Below are 14,479 nucleotides of genomic sequence, written 5' to 3' on the forward strand. Positions count from 1 at the left end.
CTAATCTATTAAATAAAATATTAAAAATCCATTATCACCATCGTAGCGAACAAAACTAGTTTTTGCTGTGCTACACACTTAAAAATAACTATTTTTACACGAGACGTAATCCATCTTTGACGTAAATTATGGAGCGTAAACAAACATGTCATGTAAAATTAAATATTCCCAAACCTAAACATGCGCAACTCGACGGAAAGTACGCTTGATTGAATTGATTTTCTCGTTTATTTTAACTGATTTTTATGTCATTTGGACTGCTTGCATGTGTCGGTTTCAGGTCACGGAAATTTACATGACTTTTTCGTAGTGTGTACAATAATTACTAAAAAGTCGTCATAATGACTTAGATGAGCTACCCATACAAAATAATCCGTTAGAGATAACTTCGTCAAGCCTCATACCATGCGCAAATGGCATAATTTACAGCATACGATAATATTTGGATTTCAGTATGTCATGATTTTTCTTAACCATGAGATGGACGACGAGCTGCAATAGCATGAATACACAGGAATAATAGATTCTCTAGCCTAGCATTAAGTTATGAGCTGTGTGTTTATGGGAGAAATCTATTTTTTTTTTCAAACATTATAAAATGACAATGGACACTATTGAGATTGAGAGACACTATTGTTACACGTAGATAACCAATATCTCAATCTCATTTTCAATCGTTTAATCAAATTTCAATTCAATGAATTCAATTTTACAGCTCTTATTTTCTGTTTTGACATTTCGATGTGCAGTTATGCCACTTATAACATAGTAAGTGTAATGAAATTACTTCACTTTTCGTAAGGCATCTAATTCGAATTTCCACATATGTTATGTGACCGCATACTAACCAGCGGTTGAACATGGTAGTAGCCACCGTCAGGAAACATTTTAAAAGATTCGTAATTAATCCGTAATAATCCGTAATTCGAATTCTTTCTATAACAAATTTTCTTCATACTTGAAGAAAATTGCGATAAAATTCGTGTAAAAAATAAATCATATTGCTGTGAAGCTATTTTAGTTAAAATAAGACCCTAAGACTAGGATCGAATAGCAAAATAAGTAGAGGATTTGAACTAAAATTGTATTTATATAATCATCCCACTCCTAAAGATAAACAATATGAACATTTGTTTTTATCTAGTTCTAGCCTTCAATCAATCGTACAATATCAACATTGTGGATATTTCTACTCGTAATTCTAAGTCCTCATGCAATTTTCGAATTCATCATGATGAAATTGCTTGTAATGCAAACGATTTCATTCGGACACTATCGCATCGGTATTTGTTGCCCTTTTTGGAAATCGAGAAAATAACAGTGTGTCTCATTTCAATATATCTGCCGATGTACAATCATTGCAAAATGAGTACCTACACAAGCGTTTAGCAAAATAACTACGTTTTAACCGTTCGCTCAACCAGGCAAACAAGTGGCAACAGCAGCAAGTCGATTCTGGTTTACACCGTGGAAAAGTGGCCATCAGGTGGGAAATACGAGGCAAATCCAATGTGCAATGCGGCATGACGAAGTTCGAACGCAAATGATGCAATTTATAGGTATTCCTATTCCTATTCTACAAACAGTGGTTCATTCATACTTCACTTGACGATGACATGAAGGTAGATGACGATGATGATGAAAGGGTTCGATGGGAATTGTACCTACTCACATTGCACCATAGGCTACATATGCACACTGCATCGTTGCCATAATGTGACTGTGTGAAAATAATTACTTATTGCTTGGCAAAATGACTTGCATCGTCAATTAAATAGCACAGATTTCAAGCTTCTCTTTGGTAATATTAATTTACTTTATTAAATTAATTATAGGAACGTACAAATGAACAAAACCTAGCATTTCTAACCCACATACGAAAATAAAAAGGAGAAAAAAGTTTCTGTGATGACTCTCGGTGTCACTGAAACACCCGACAAATGAAATCTTTGATTTGCCCCTTTAAGTGGAGGCTAGTATCTAAATGTGCTATGGAAGGGAAATCAATTTTAATGTTCTCGTATATAGAACCCCTTAAAAATGTATGGAAAGGTAAGTCATGTTGATACTAGCTTAACATGAAAGTGCATCACCCAAGATTTCGTTTAGTGAGTAATTTGAGCAATACCGAGACACCGTGACTGTGTTCAACATCGTTAATAAAATACAGCTTGTTGCATCGGTCAATTAATTATACTCTATGTATTATTTTCCTCGGTTGATACTACAAACCATTATCCTTAGCGATTGATTTATGAGGTTCCTTCAGTCCTAGTTAAAGTAAATGCTTCATTTACAGCTTGATAAAAATAGAAGAAGAAAAAAAACCAGTACCATCAAATTGTGAATTATTTATGTGCCGTTAAGTTGAATTTTAATTATCGTTCTAATTAACTTCTTTTTTTTAATGGAAACGGACATGTGTTCATAATGTTTTTTTTTTTCTTTTACATTTCCAGGAATGCTCCATTTTCGTTTTCGAGAAACGCACAGCAGAGAAGCTGCACAAACCCAAACGGAAAGATCTAGTCACGGAGATCCTGCGAGCGTCTGTCAAACAGCTGGAGCGGTTTCGACATCCGAAAGTAAGAAGAATTATTTTCTCAATGCTTAATTAGCCATCAACGAGATAGAATTATATCGGTACCCAAGCACCAGTTCACATGTTATACATATTACTTTAATCAAATTTTCCTATGTATGCCTTTTTTCTCCACACATCTCAATTCAATAAACAACTTATCAACACAAAGCTGATTACCAAACAAACTTTGAAATACGAAACTCCAGAAAACAGATACGCCGAGACAGCACTTTGCTTTACCTCAGCATCATTCTCCCATGGGAAAATAATCCCTCGTCATACCCGTACTCCGTCCTTTCCCGACAATGAAAATGTTACCACAATCTGTATTGCTATACATATGTGTTGCAAAAGCTCCATCACTACCCTCGCAACTCATTCCACTAAACTGAAATCAATTTTACTCTAATCTCGTCTCGTTTTCCGTTCAATTTCACTTCGCCTCTTCTGACTTAGTTATTCTTTTCGTCTTCCACGTTTTTTGCTTGCCCTCATCCAACGCAACGACGCCGTCCAGATCCTTCAGATAATGCACACCGTTGAAGAAAGTTCGGAGACCCTTTCGTTTGCCACCGAGCCCGTCATCGCCAGTTTAGCGAATGTCTTAGCATACCAGGTGAGTACCAACCGAACCGAGCGGCGACCGGCTGATGACGGTGCACTAAACAAACAAAAACAATTCATCCTCTCACCTTCACCAAGCCAAGTGTAAGCGGTAGGGCGTGGGTGGCGACAGCATGAATGGTTTCTCGCAATGTCATTTTACTCAGTTGCGGTCCCTCCGGATGGGATAACAATATCGTTACTGTCATATTTCTCATAGGATCAAACGCTTGGCTGCGACAGTGCGGTATTCTCCACTGGGAGAACCGGAAAATTTAAAGAGAGACTTCGTCAGGACACCTTTCCTGAGGCAATCCCACGGAGAAAAACTAAATGGCGACGGGTTCAGATCCGAGTTTAGTGTAATATCATTAACTGCATGGCGGTATGTTTTGCACAGAATTGCAAAAACAAATCCATAAAATGTGGTTTATAATCTGGTACGGGGTGCCAATATGTGCCAAGTGTATGGGAAAAAAGAGGCCATTGAATTTTACAAACGGACCATACACAAAATGTTTTTTGGTTCTTAAAAGACCCTATGCAAAATTTGGGCTCAATCGGATATGATTTAGGGGTACAAATCGGTCAAAGTTTGAACTGTAATCATCTGAAACGTCGAAATCTGATACCATAAAAAAAATGGCGAATATCAAACAAGATTATTTGTTTCTTCAGTATGGAACATTGTTGAATTAATTTATAAATTGTTCACAATTAACCATTTCATGACGATTTCTACCACTCAACAGTGAACCAGGAATTAAATCTAGCAGGTAAAATTCATAATGCTCTGGGATTACATACAATTAAGTTGACGTCTTGAGTGAAGTTTTTTGGATACGTTAGGACTACAATTTGGTGGATAAAAATAGCTCATGTTTTGGCTGGAAAAATGGCACTGCGATACAACCTTTTTTATTTCGCAAGATAGAGGTTTCCTGTCTTGGGCAAAGTTTTAGAAAACGTAAAGTTTTATGATAAGTTGCTAAACACAAATAAGCTGTATATCTTTAAAGATCTGAGATATACGAAGTTTTATTTATTAAATGTGTCTGAAATTCACGTTTTTAGTATTATATTTTAAACATTCGTTCAGGAAAAAACTTTTATCATTTTTCCTCGATCGGAACTAATCAATTAAAACTTTTTCATATCGATATTATTATCTTTAGAGTACTGAAAAAATTATGTCACATAAAATTTGAATAAAAATACATGATTTTCTGACTGAATTTTCTAAAAAAAAATACGCAATTGAGCGCAAAATGGCTTTAATCATTCATTATAGTCAGATATATTTTACATACGTGTATTTGAATCAAGCAAATTATTTTATTTAACCAAATGCAGCTAAGTTATTCTATTATGCATATTAAGGTGAGTAAGCGGCGCCGGTGGTGTAGTGGTAAGCGTGATTGCCTCTCACCCCAGCAGGCCTGGGTTCAATCCCAGTCGGCACCGCCGGGATATTCTGAGGCATAACATCTCTGATCACGCCTTCCTTCGGAATGGAAGTTAAGCCGTTAGTCCCCGGTTCATGAGTTGATGGGTCGATAGGTAGGGTCCAAGTGTGGGAGCTGCCTTCCTGGCGTTGGTAGCATTGATTATCAGCATGGAAAACAAGATCGACGGAAAACAAATCAAGGGAAAAAATATTAAGGTGAGTCAATCAATTTTGAGGTTCCTAAAAACTATGCCAAATATGAATGAAATTGGTAATGATCTGCATTTGTGGGACACCTTTAAAATTGGAATATAAAAATATATGAAAAACGGAACGAAACTATTCATCCCAAGTAACAAATCTAGAGCTGCTTGGCTATATTCAAAATTTATAAAGGTTTTATTACAGCTGCAACCACTACCTACAGCTTTATGACGGTCATATACAATGCAAGTCATGGGACATTCTCATAGCTATCTACAAAACCCCTATAAAGCTAATTAAAAACCAACTGCTGCTTATGCTTTTTTCACTTATGAAAGGTTTTATGATTGCCTTGAAGTATAAAAAAAGCAATATAAATTGCCCATTGCTATATAAGTAAGCGCAATATAACTTGTTGGCCATAAAACAGTTGTTTAAAAACAATTATAAGCGTTCAGTTGCAACTTGTCAGACATTTACACTTGGCGGTTCATTTTTACAACATAGAAATAATCAAAACTTTCCGGTACTTCCAAGCGGAGCGCAAAGAAAATCAACAAAATTTTTAGCATGAGCCCGTTTATTTGCTACAGTCAGCCGCAAACCTCCGTGAATAACTCCAACCAAGAAAAAAAATGCCGCTGCATTTTCTGCGGATGTCACAAAGGTAGCTGTAAAGAGTGTGCCTCCTCACCATTCTGAACCATCTTCAATTCGAATGGACACATTACTACACCAAAAATGACTCATGAAGAGGAAATATATAATTATCTGGAGTCGGAGAATGATACCTATGCCAACTTGCATCTCTTATCAGATTCACAGTCGTGGATGGTCACAACAATTCAACAATCAGCATTGAAAATTTTCTTTCCTTTTCTTTCCTTTTTTTCATGGGGTGACACTGTCGAATCTTGGTCGAAATACATGGAATGGTGACAGTTCTAGGACAAAAAAAGTTGAAATCACGCATAACATTTCATAAAGTTTAATGTACCATTCAAAACTTTTCCAAATGTTTGTAAAATTCATTGGTTGCACCCGTAGAATAGGAATATACGTTTACCCTCAAATGAAAAAAAAGAATTGCTCTTGTAAAAAGAAAATAGTGCTCGAAATAAAATCATGCATAATGCTTTTCTGTTCTGCTTCCATCCAATGTAAGCATTAGAAAAAATCTCTCTAATGAAGAAAAAAAAAATTAAGCATTAGACATTTTAAGAAATTGCACTTGGTGTTTTCTCGCCTGCTGTCCTCTGTCATCATATTGTCATTTTGAAAATCCCATTAGCCTTGGAATAAAATCCAAGAAATTTCAATACAATAATGGCTAAATAAGAGATCCGAACTGATTTCCAGTGTGCATTGGTATGAATTTGTTTATTGAGATCTATTCTCTGTAAAATTAAGATGATTCCATCAAATTAATTTGATTTCTAAGACAATCTTTCTTGTTAACTTGAATTATTTTTGAGGTGCATTTATTTAACGCTCATATTATCCCAATATACACGATAAAATTTCAAGCGCATATGATTTGGAACTTCTAAAATGTCATATATTTTCATTAAGATTTTCACTATGGTGATGGCATGGTGATCTTGACACCAACACTCGAACCTATTTTTACAACTAAAGATTACCATATGGGGAAAAAAGTTTCAGCAGAACAGAACAACAAAAAGCTAATTTATGGCGGTTGCTTTGATGCAATAAAAATTAAATTGTATTTATAACTGATTTTCACCAAAGCGTAATAAAACTGCTTGGATACAATATTACTCTTAAAGATGCTATGAGAACCTTTTGTAGACAGCTTTATTGTGATTCTCAAACATGCTTTATAAACCTTATCAAGAGTGGTCCACTAAGCTGGAAGACGATCTTATAGCGGTTATCAAACGGTTGTGCTGGAGCTAAGAATTGTATTGACGATTTAATAAAATTGATCTCAAAAACCACTAATAGAGTGCAATAAAACAAGAAATGCTACTTGGAATATGCTTGTCAAAAATTCAAAAAAATTTGCAATTTGGATCAATTCTAAGAATGGGAATGTTAAAATTTTATTTTCGAACTATCACTAAGAGGTTCAACAACTCCCAACTGAGAGAAAACTCGTAGGATAGTGAAAATTTACTGCGATATCACTTTCTCATTTACGCTTCCCTTACACGCTATTGCTAAACTATCTAAATTTGAGTAGTATTCACTCATATCGCTCAGAAGTGAAACTAATCTAAATTGAGCAAACTAAGTTGGGAGCGACAAGTTGACAAATGGACATCATCGACCTGAAGCCGATCGATGTTGTTCAACTTAGTTGACTCAAAACGGCGCCGGTGGTGTAGTGGTAAGCGTGATTGCCTCTCACCCCAGCAGGCCTGGGTTCAATCCCAGTCGGCGCCGCCGGGATGTTCTGAGGCATAACATCTCTGATCACGCCTTCCTTCGGATGGGAAGTAAAGCCGTTGGTCCCCGGTTCATGAGTTGATGGGTCGATAGGTAGGGTCCAGGTGTGGGAGCTGCCTTCCTGGCACGTTGGTAGCATTGGTGCTCAGCACGGAAAACAAGATCGACGGAAAAATCAAACCAAAGGAAAAAAATATATATAATAACTACAAAAACCACCTTAGGAAATAGTTTCGATGCTGTTCCGAAACGTTTTAATGATGTTTTCGGTAACATTTTTTTTTTCTTACTTTATTTAGGAGATTTTTAAGCGTAGGCTAGTTCATCTCCGTTCAGTAACAAATTGTAAATGCCACATATACAGTAATACAATATTTTGGTTTAAAATCATGTTCAAAATAAGACATTTTGACAGCCAGCATAGTGATACGCCGATGAATGTCAAATGTAAATATTGTGGAATAGTCGAGTATTAGTACACTACAGAAAAAAATTAAAGGGTTGTGTCCTATACACGACCGCAGTATGACGTAGAACCACGCAAAATTGATGTATGTCATGCATTTTTGACTATTTTACTTTATCTTAAATTTTTCAATTATTTCAATGTTTCGGTGTTTTGCATGTAAAATTTTCCAAGTTCCTCATTCCCTCATTGTGGTAGGTGGTAACGCCATGGTCCACCTTAATCCGCTAACTTGCTCCTGATTGCTGCAGGACCAAGTGCCACGCCGTCCGAAGCGGTAATGAGCAGAGACATGACAGCAGCGCTGTTTTATATCTTATCAGATTCAAGCAGAATGATGTACAACCAAATAGTACTCGATTATGAAAACTGGGTTAGGGAAAATCATGTCTTTCATGAAAACAGAGATAAAATTATCATTTATAAATTTTTCAAATTTTTGTTGTGGAAAATTGAAAAAAAAAAGTTCATTTCAGCAGATTTGTAATGTAATATCCTATCGATTGGCGTATTTGGATTTTATTTTCATCTATAAATGACAAAGTTACAAGCGTTCAAAACCTAACACTATTTCACCACACATATTTTTTGATTTGCACCCCAGTATAGTCGACAAAGACGTAGTTTTACGTCAAAAATCTGAATTTAACAGTCGCTTAAATCTCCCCTCGTTTAATGTTGAGCTAAGGTTGGCATAAACGATGAAATTGTTTACAAGCTTATATACAACAGAGCTGATTTATGCGATATTGCGCTAAAATTAACCTGATATATCGTGTAAATGTACGCCAAATGTAGTGTAAACTTCGGGTGCGCAATATATATACACGATTTTTTTCCAAAACTAAAAAAGTCTGCACAGTGTAGACGAAACACGGTTATCTGTCAAGCACAGCAAAAAAATAATTTTGATATCACATCAAAGTGGATGCACTACAATCATGTCGAAAATTTCATGTAATTTGTATGACCACATAAATAAACAAATGCAGTAAAAGCAGCGTAATGTCAGTTCATGCATTGTATTAATGATGATTTTGTCCTTTTTAGCAAGTAATATTACACCATATTTTCGACATGATTGTAGTGCATCCACTTTGACGTGATATCAAAATTATTTTTTTGCTGTGAGGATAAGCAATTAAGATAGTGGAATAAAATGGAAATTACTTATCCCTTCTCTCTTTCTTTATACAAAAATTGATCTTACCGGCGCACAGGTATAGATTTGGGTCCTGTTTTACATTCCGTCGCTGATTGGTTGATTTTTCAGTTAAAGATGTATTTTTTTCTAAATGTGTATAAAATACCGTCCGAACTGTTTGAGCTACTTAAACAACAAAAATATTAAACAGAGACTGCAGGAACGAAATAAAGAAGCCAGTTGTCCTGTCTTGTCTTAGAGTACGACGACAGAATAGCAGAACTGAAAAGCCTTGGTCAAACCCTCCACTGAGAATAGATGAAAATTTGGATTCAACTGGATAGCAACCTTGCTGAGAAGAAACTAGTTTTTGTGAAATATATCACATATTTAAACCTTGTTACCGTATGTTAAATCATGGTACAAATTCAAATTATTCGACACTAATAGACTGCTCTGAATACCCAAATAATAATGCATTCAACTGAGTATGGCTCCAATTTTAATATTATAAAGCCGTGTACATACGATTGTTCTTGCAGTTATAGTTGGTTGCACTAATAATTGAGATTCAGCATAGCACCTCATGGGTTGAACTAGACAATAGTTAGTGGTCCATAATAATCAAGAGCTTTTCTAACTTAAGCAGGAAAAATTCTCACAAGCTGATATTTTCTCTAGACGATTATTTAATATTTGGACAGCTTTTGTAATCCCTTAGTCGAAATAATTCCAACAGGTCCAAAATACAAGTTGCCGCTATTAAAAGATCAGTGCTATGACAAAATCCCGTCTTAAAAAGAAGCATTTCGGATCATTTCTCCGAGGGGATAATACAAAATTACACATTTTTGTTCCACTTTTATGTGAAGCTACTCCCTCATCTGGGAACACCAATTACAAACGATAATTTATCACATTATCTCTTCATTAGCCGGAGTTCGTTCCACTTTTCCCCATATCAAAAACAACTGAATCCAAAGTCTATCCCTAAAAAGTTATGTCTCTGACTACTTAACGGAAGGTGACAACGAGCTATGCGAACAAAAACAAAGGCAAAAGCAAAAACCCACCAGGGAAGGGAAGGAAAACTTCTCCCTTCACTTCATTATATAGTACGGCTCATAAAACATTTCTCAAATTAAGATAAGAACTTAATGAATGTGAAAACAAGAATGCTGAATGCCTTTGCACGATTGAATCTATGAGTTAGTGGTCACGAGGGGTAAGAAGAGGTGACGAAGGAGATTGTTGGGAAAGTGCCAAGTGAAAAAAGCATGGAAATTATGAGAGACTGTTCGTGGAGTAGCACTTCAATGGTTCAACGGAAAGGACGACAGGGAATAGCATGCAGTGAATGGAGAAAAGCAGGAGAATGAAAGCTTATGGACCACTTGTGGATGGCTCTGGCGCACTAAAACGGCAAAAGAGAAAAGCATCAACCGCAAACCCACATCCATAGCCAGAGGCTATCAATGATCGAAAGGTGACGTCAAAAATACTTTTTTGTTGAATGAACTGCTGTCGGGAGAGTCTGCTGAGCACGTTCATGCCCAAGCGAGAAGATACTCTACGTCTCCCTCTGGGTACAATCAAACGAGCAGCGTGCACAAAAAGTGGAATTGGTTCTGAAACGGCCATTAAGTAACGAGGGGGTGTATGGTAGAAAAGAAAGCTCTAGCAAGCAACAAGTCGCATTTTTTCGCCTTTCTTATTAAAATGCCACTCGTGGCAGACAACCCTAAGGCATCCCGTGGAGCAGTTAGCTAGCGTGCCATAACGGGGATAAAAAGTGGCACATTTTCAAGGAATAGTGCATCCAGCAGCGCTGGGTGTTTGTTGGTCTACGCCAACGAAGCAAGAAGATGGATGTACCTTTCATATTATATGAGCTTTCATTCTGAGACACATTCTTTAACAACAATATTTTTTGAGCAAGAAGCTGCCAGAGCTTGAGAAGGATATGCATCATCATGACTACTTACATTTGTCTCACGTCTAATAATTAGTATTTAAGGTAAAATTGAGAACTTGATGCCTTCGGTTAAGTCTGCTGGAATTCAAAGTTCTATCTTACGTTTGGCGCTTTGAGTTAAGAAGAAATGTTTTTATCAATTATTACTATGATGAAATGATGTATGCAGTTAAGTTGTAAAGCAAATTATAGCAAGGAAGTTTGCCAAAAACACTCACTTTCTATATACACATTTGAGTCAGTAAAATCGATTTTTTTAACTCAGTGCTTCCAATTTTTATATTATTCAATCAATTCGGTTTAGTTCAAATTATTTTTTTAAATTTCACACGCTTAATCACGGCTTCCCTGTTAGAAATAATTATTTTTTACAGTTTTCGAGCTGTAAATCACAAAAATTACCGAACAATCAGCTAAATAAAATTACTGATGATCAGTAGCTTTTGCGAAAAACTATTGAATGTTGTAATAGCAGGTACTGAATTGACTGTAAAGTATACAGTTTTACGGGAAATGACTAAAACTCACCGAGTTTTCAGTACTGATTATGTTTTACTTAAACAGTCGCCAATCTTCTTTCTTTTATTTAACGTCGGTCTCTGTTCCGCAATCTAGTGCCAATCACCGACGGACATCGATTGCCATCCATTAACGGCAATCGAATGTGCAGGAAGGCAGATTCCACACCTGCATAGGATATCGCATCCATTCAACACACATGGGCCGGGACCAACAGCTTTACTTCCCTTCCGAAGGAAAACGTGACCAGAGATTTTTATGCCTCAGAAAAATCCCACCGACCTCGGCTGGGATTGAACCCAGACCAATTGGGGTGAGAAAGCAGTCACGCTTACCACTACACCACCGGCGCCGGCTTTATTCAGTCGCCAATCGAAATTCCAAAATTAGTTACCACACCAGTACATTGGATAACTTAACTTCATCCTCCACCGTTCTACCTCGCGCACTTGACTTCAGAAATTTGTGTGTGAAAACAGCAACATATTTATGAACATTACTGAAACGACTGGAAGTCACCGCAGGAGTGCAGAAACATTCACGGAATTGAGCAGTTTCTGCATCGACTTCCAGATGTTCCATTGACTTCGAAGCAAAAAATTTCAATTGTATGTAGTAGCACTCCAGACTTAGGCACGCAATCTGGCACTTCAAAAAAAAAAGCAACAATCCGGCCGAACTACGAGGAAGCGTTGAGCGCTCAAGCTGGACTCAGAATCAGTGCTGTAAATTATCAAAATGAATTGAAAATTTTTGATGAAAATGAGAAAAGCACCTATTCGCTATCAAAGGAACCTCTTTCGAAAAGGTGATATCAGTTTGCTTAGGGGCTGTTCATAAACTACGTAGACAGTGAAGAGCTTTGAGTGTTTCCTTTAAATTCCGTTATAATTGCTTATCTTTTGACAGATACGCGTATTTCGTCTACTACTTGCAGACTTCATCAGTACTAAGTACTTAACACCACTTGGCACTGATGAAGTCTGCAAGTAGAATAACGAAATTTAAAGGAAATAAACCAACACACTCAAAGCTCTTCATAAAGGGATTCCGTTAAGAGGTTCGACAAATTTAAAAGATTGATCATGGCTTTCAAGCTTTCAGAACCTAATAGGTCCATATCACTTAAGAAATCCATCGCAGGTTTAAGGAAAGACATAGCGTTTCTAAAGAAATTCCGAAAATTAAATCTAACACCTATCAGTCATATGATTAGGGTTAAGACACCAACTCCCTTAAAAGTAGTTCGTAAGATGGAGTCAGAATTTATAAAAGCGAGCATTCAGAGTCAAAGTTGGAAACAAAGTCGTTGGAATGTTATTCCCTGCATTTGAAATTGGAAAAAGAATTCACAATCACTTTCCACTGTTTATGACTACACACTTAGAAAAATTCATGTAGATTTAGGTGCTCTGAGAGTAACATATACGAGCGTCAATTTTGACATAAATTTGAGTCATAACAGACGCGAAATATAGCCTAATCAAATTGGGAGGCTAATCAGGACCCGATTTGAAACCATTTAAGCACTGTGGAGCGAAAAAGTCAAAATTTGCATCAGTCTATTGTGGATAGAACGTTGAAAGAGTGCAAGGTGTTTATTGACAACACTACGAATCAATTGAAAGTTTCAAACCCTATTCTACCTAGGATCAAAAGTTTACCAAAGATTCACAAACCAGAAAATGAAATGAGGGAGATTATCTCGGCTGAAGGATTTCCCTCTCATAAGCTTGCCAAATGGCTAGTAAAGGAATTTAAAAATATTCCTAGACCCTTTACCACTCGCTCAGTTAACAGCACACAGGAATTCGCAAATCAACTTCAGGCATCAGGAGAGATTCGGGAAAATGAAGTCATGGTTTCATTTGATGTCACAGCACTTTTTCCGAGTGTACCAGTAAAGGAAACCATCAGTCTTTTAGAGGACTAGCTTCTGAAGCAACGTGAGAATTCTTCTTGGAGAAACAAATGTCGGTCATATCTCAAGCTTACTCGTCTTTGTATGGAGGAAAATTATTTCATTTTCAGAGGAAATTTTTATAAACAAACTAAAGCTCTTATGGGCAATCCGCTTTCTTCATTTTTATTTGAATTGTTCATGGCTAACCAAGAAAATACTCTGGAGGATAGGAATTTGTTGCACAAGTGTTGGTATAGATATGTGGATGACATTTTTAGCATTGTCAAAAGGGAAGATTTATCAAAAACTTTTGAGGCCATAAGCAACGTTCACAAGGACATCAAATTTACTTACGAAGAAGAGAGAGACGGCAAACTCCCCTTCTTAGATCTTCTCATCATCAGGGAAACGTCCTCGTTCAATTTCGAAATCTATAGGAAACCAACAAATACAAAGAGAGTAATACCAATCACTTCAAACCATTCCCATCAACACAAAATGACCGCTTTTTACCACATGGTTCACAGGTTGTAAACTCTTCCTCTTAGCGATACAGGAAAATCAAAGGAAATAGCTCACATTTTTCAAATCGCTAGACTTAATGGATATCAAGAAGAAAAAAATCAAGCAGTAATCGATAAAAGAACAAGGGATCATTTTAGGCGTATTTCGACAACTCTTACACCAGTAACTGAGGGTTTAAAACGGTTAGCGATGAGTTTCGACAAAAACATTACCAAACCATTGATTTTGGAGTTTAGAAGTTTTGGCCTGGATTCAGTATTCAGCAGCAGGAAAAATCAGCTGAAGTCACTGTTAGGATCAACAAAAGATTCAATAAATGTCTTTGGGAAAGCCGGAGTCTACCAAATCTCTTGTCCAGATTGCAATAAAATCTACATTGGTCAGACGAAAAGGACATTGGAAACAAGGTTTAAGGAACACATCGCAGAGGTAAAAAAGGCTAACAAAGAGATGGATAAAGGACTGCATTATGAATTTAAATCCAACATTGCAGAACATATCGTTACAAATGGGCACAATTTGACAAAGGATAACATTAATATCCTGTGGAGTGTATTTTCGCCTTGGAAACTAGACGTAGCTGAATGTTTAGAAGTATTTAAACATAATCCATCAGCATTGCTTAATAGAGATCAAGGAAACGGATACTCGAGACTCTTTAGCATGCTGCCTAAAACCACACATCGTAGCATGCATC

The 14,479-nt window shown here is 36.6% G+C and overlaps 1 protein-coding gene across 2 annotated transcripts in view; it reads left to right on the plus strand.

Annotated features, from left to right (window-relative positions):
• The first annotated feature begins 2,502 nt into the window (after positions 1-2,502).
• Positions 2,503-14,479, plus strand: part of bma (SCY1-like protein bma) — a 142,406-nt gene continuing 130,429 nt past the window's right edge. For both annotated transcript variants that reach the window (XM_065238669.1, XM_065238670.1), the window contains exons 1-2: positions 2,503-2,585; positions 3,102-3,200. In XM_065238669.1, coding sequence (XP_065094741.1) covers positions 3,114-3,200 — 87 coding nt within the window. In that variant the 5' untranslated portion in view covers positions 2,503-2,585; positions 3,102-3,113. The remainder of the gene's footprint in view (positions 2,586-3,101; positions 3,201-14,479) is intronic.

The sequence above is a fragment of the Ochlerotatus camptorhynchus genome, unplaced genomic scaffold, assembly GCF_037179485.1.
Source record: "Ochlerotatus camptorhynchus isolate MF236.1 unplaced genomic scaffold, CSIRO-AGI_Acam_v1.1 ptg000867l, whole genome shotgun sequence".
Classification (NCBI taxonomy): domain Eukaryota; kingdom Metazoa; phylum Arthropoda; class Insecta; order Diptera; family Culicidae; genus Ochlerotatus; species Ochlerotatus camptorhynchus.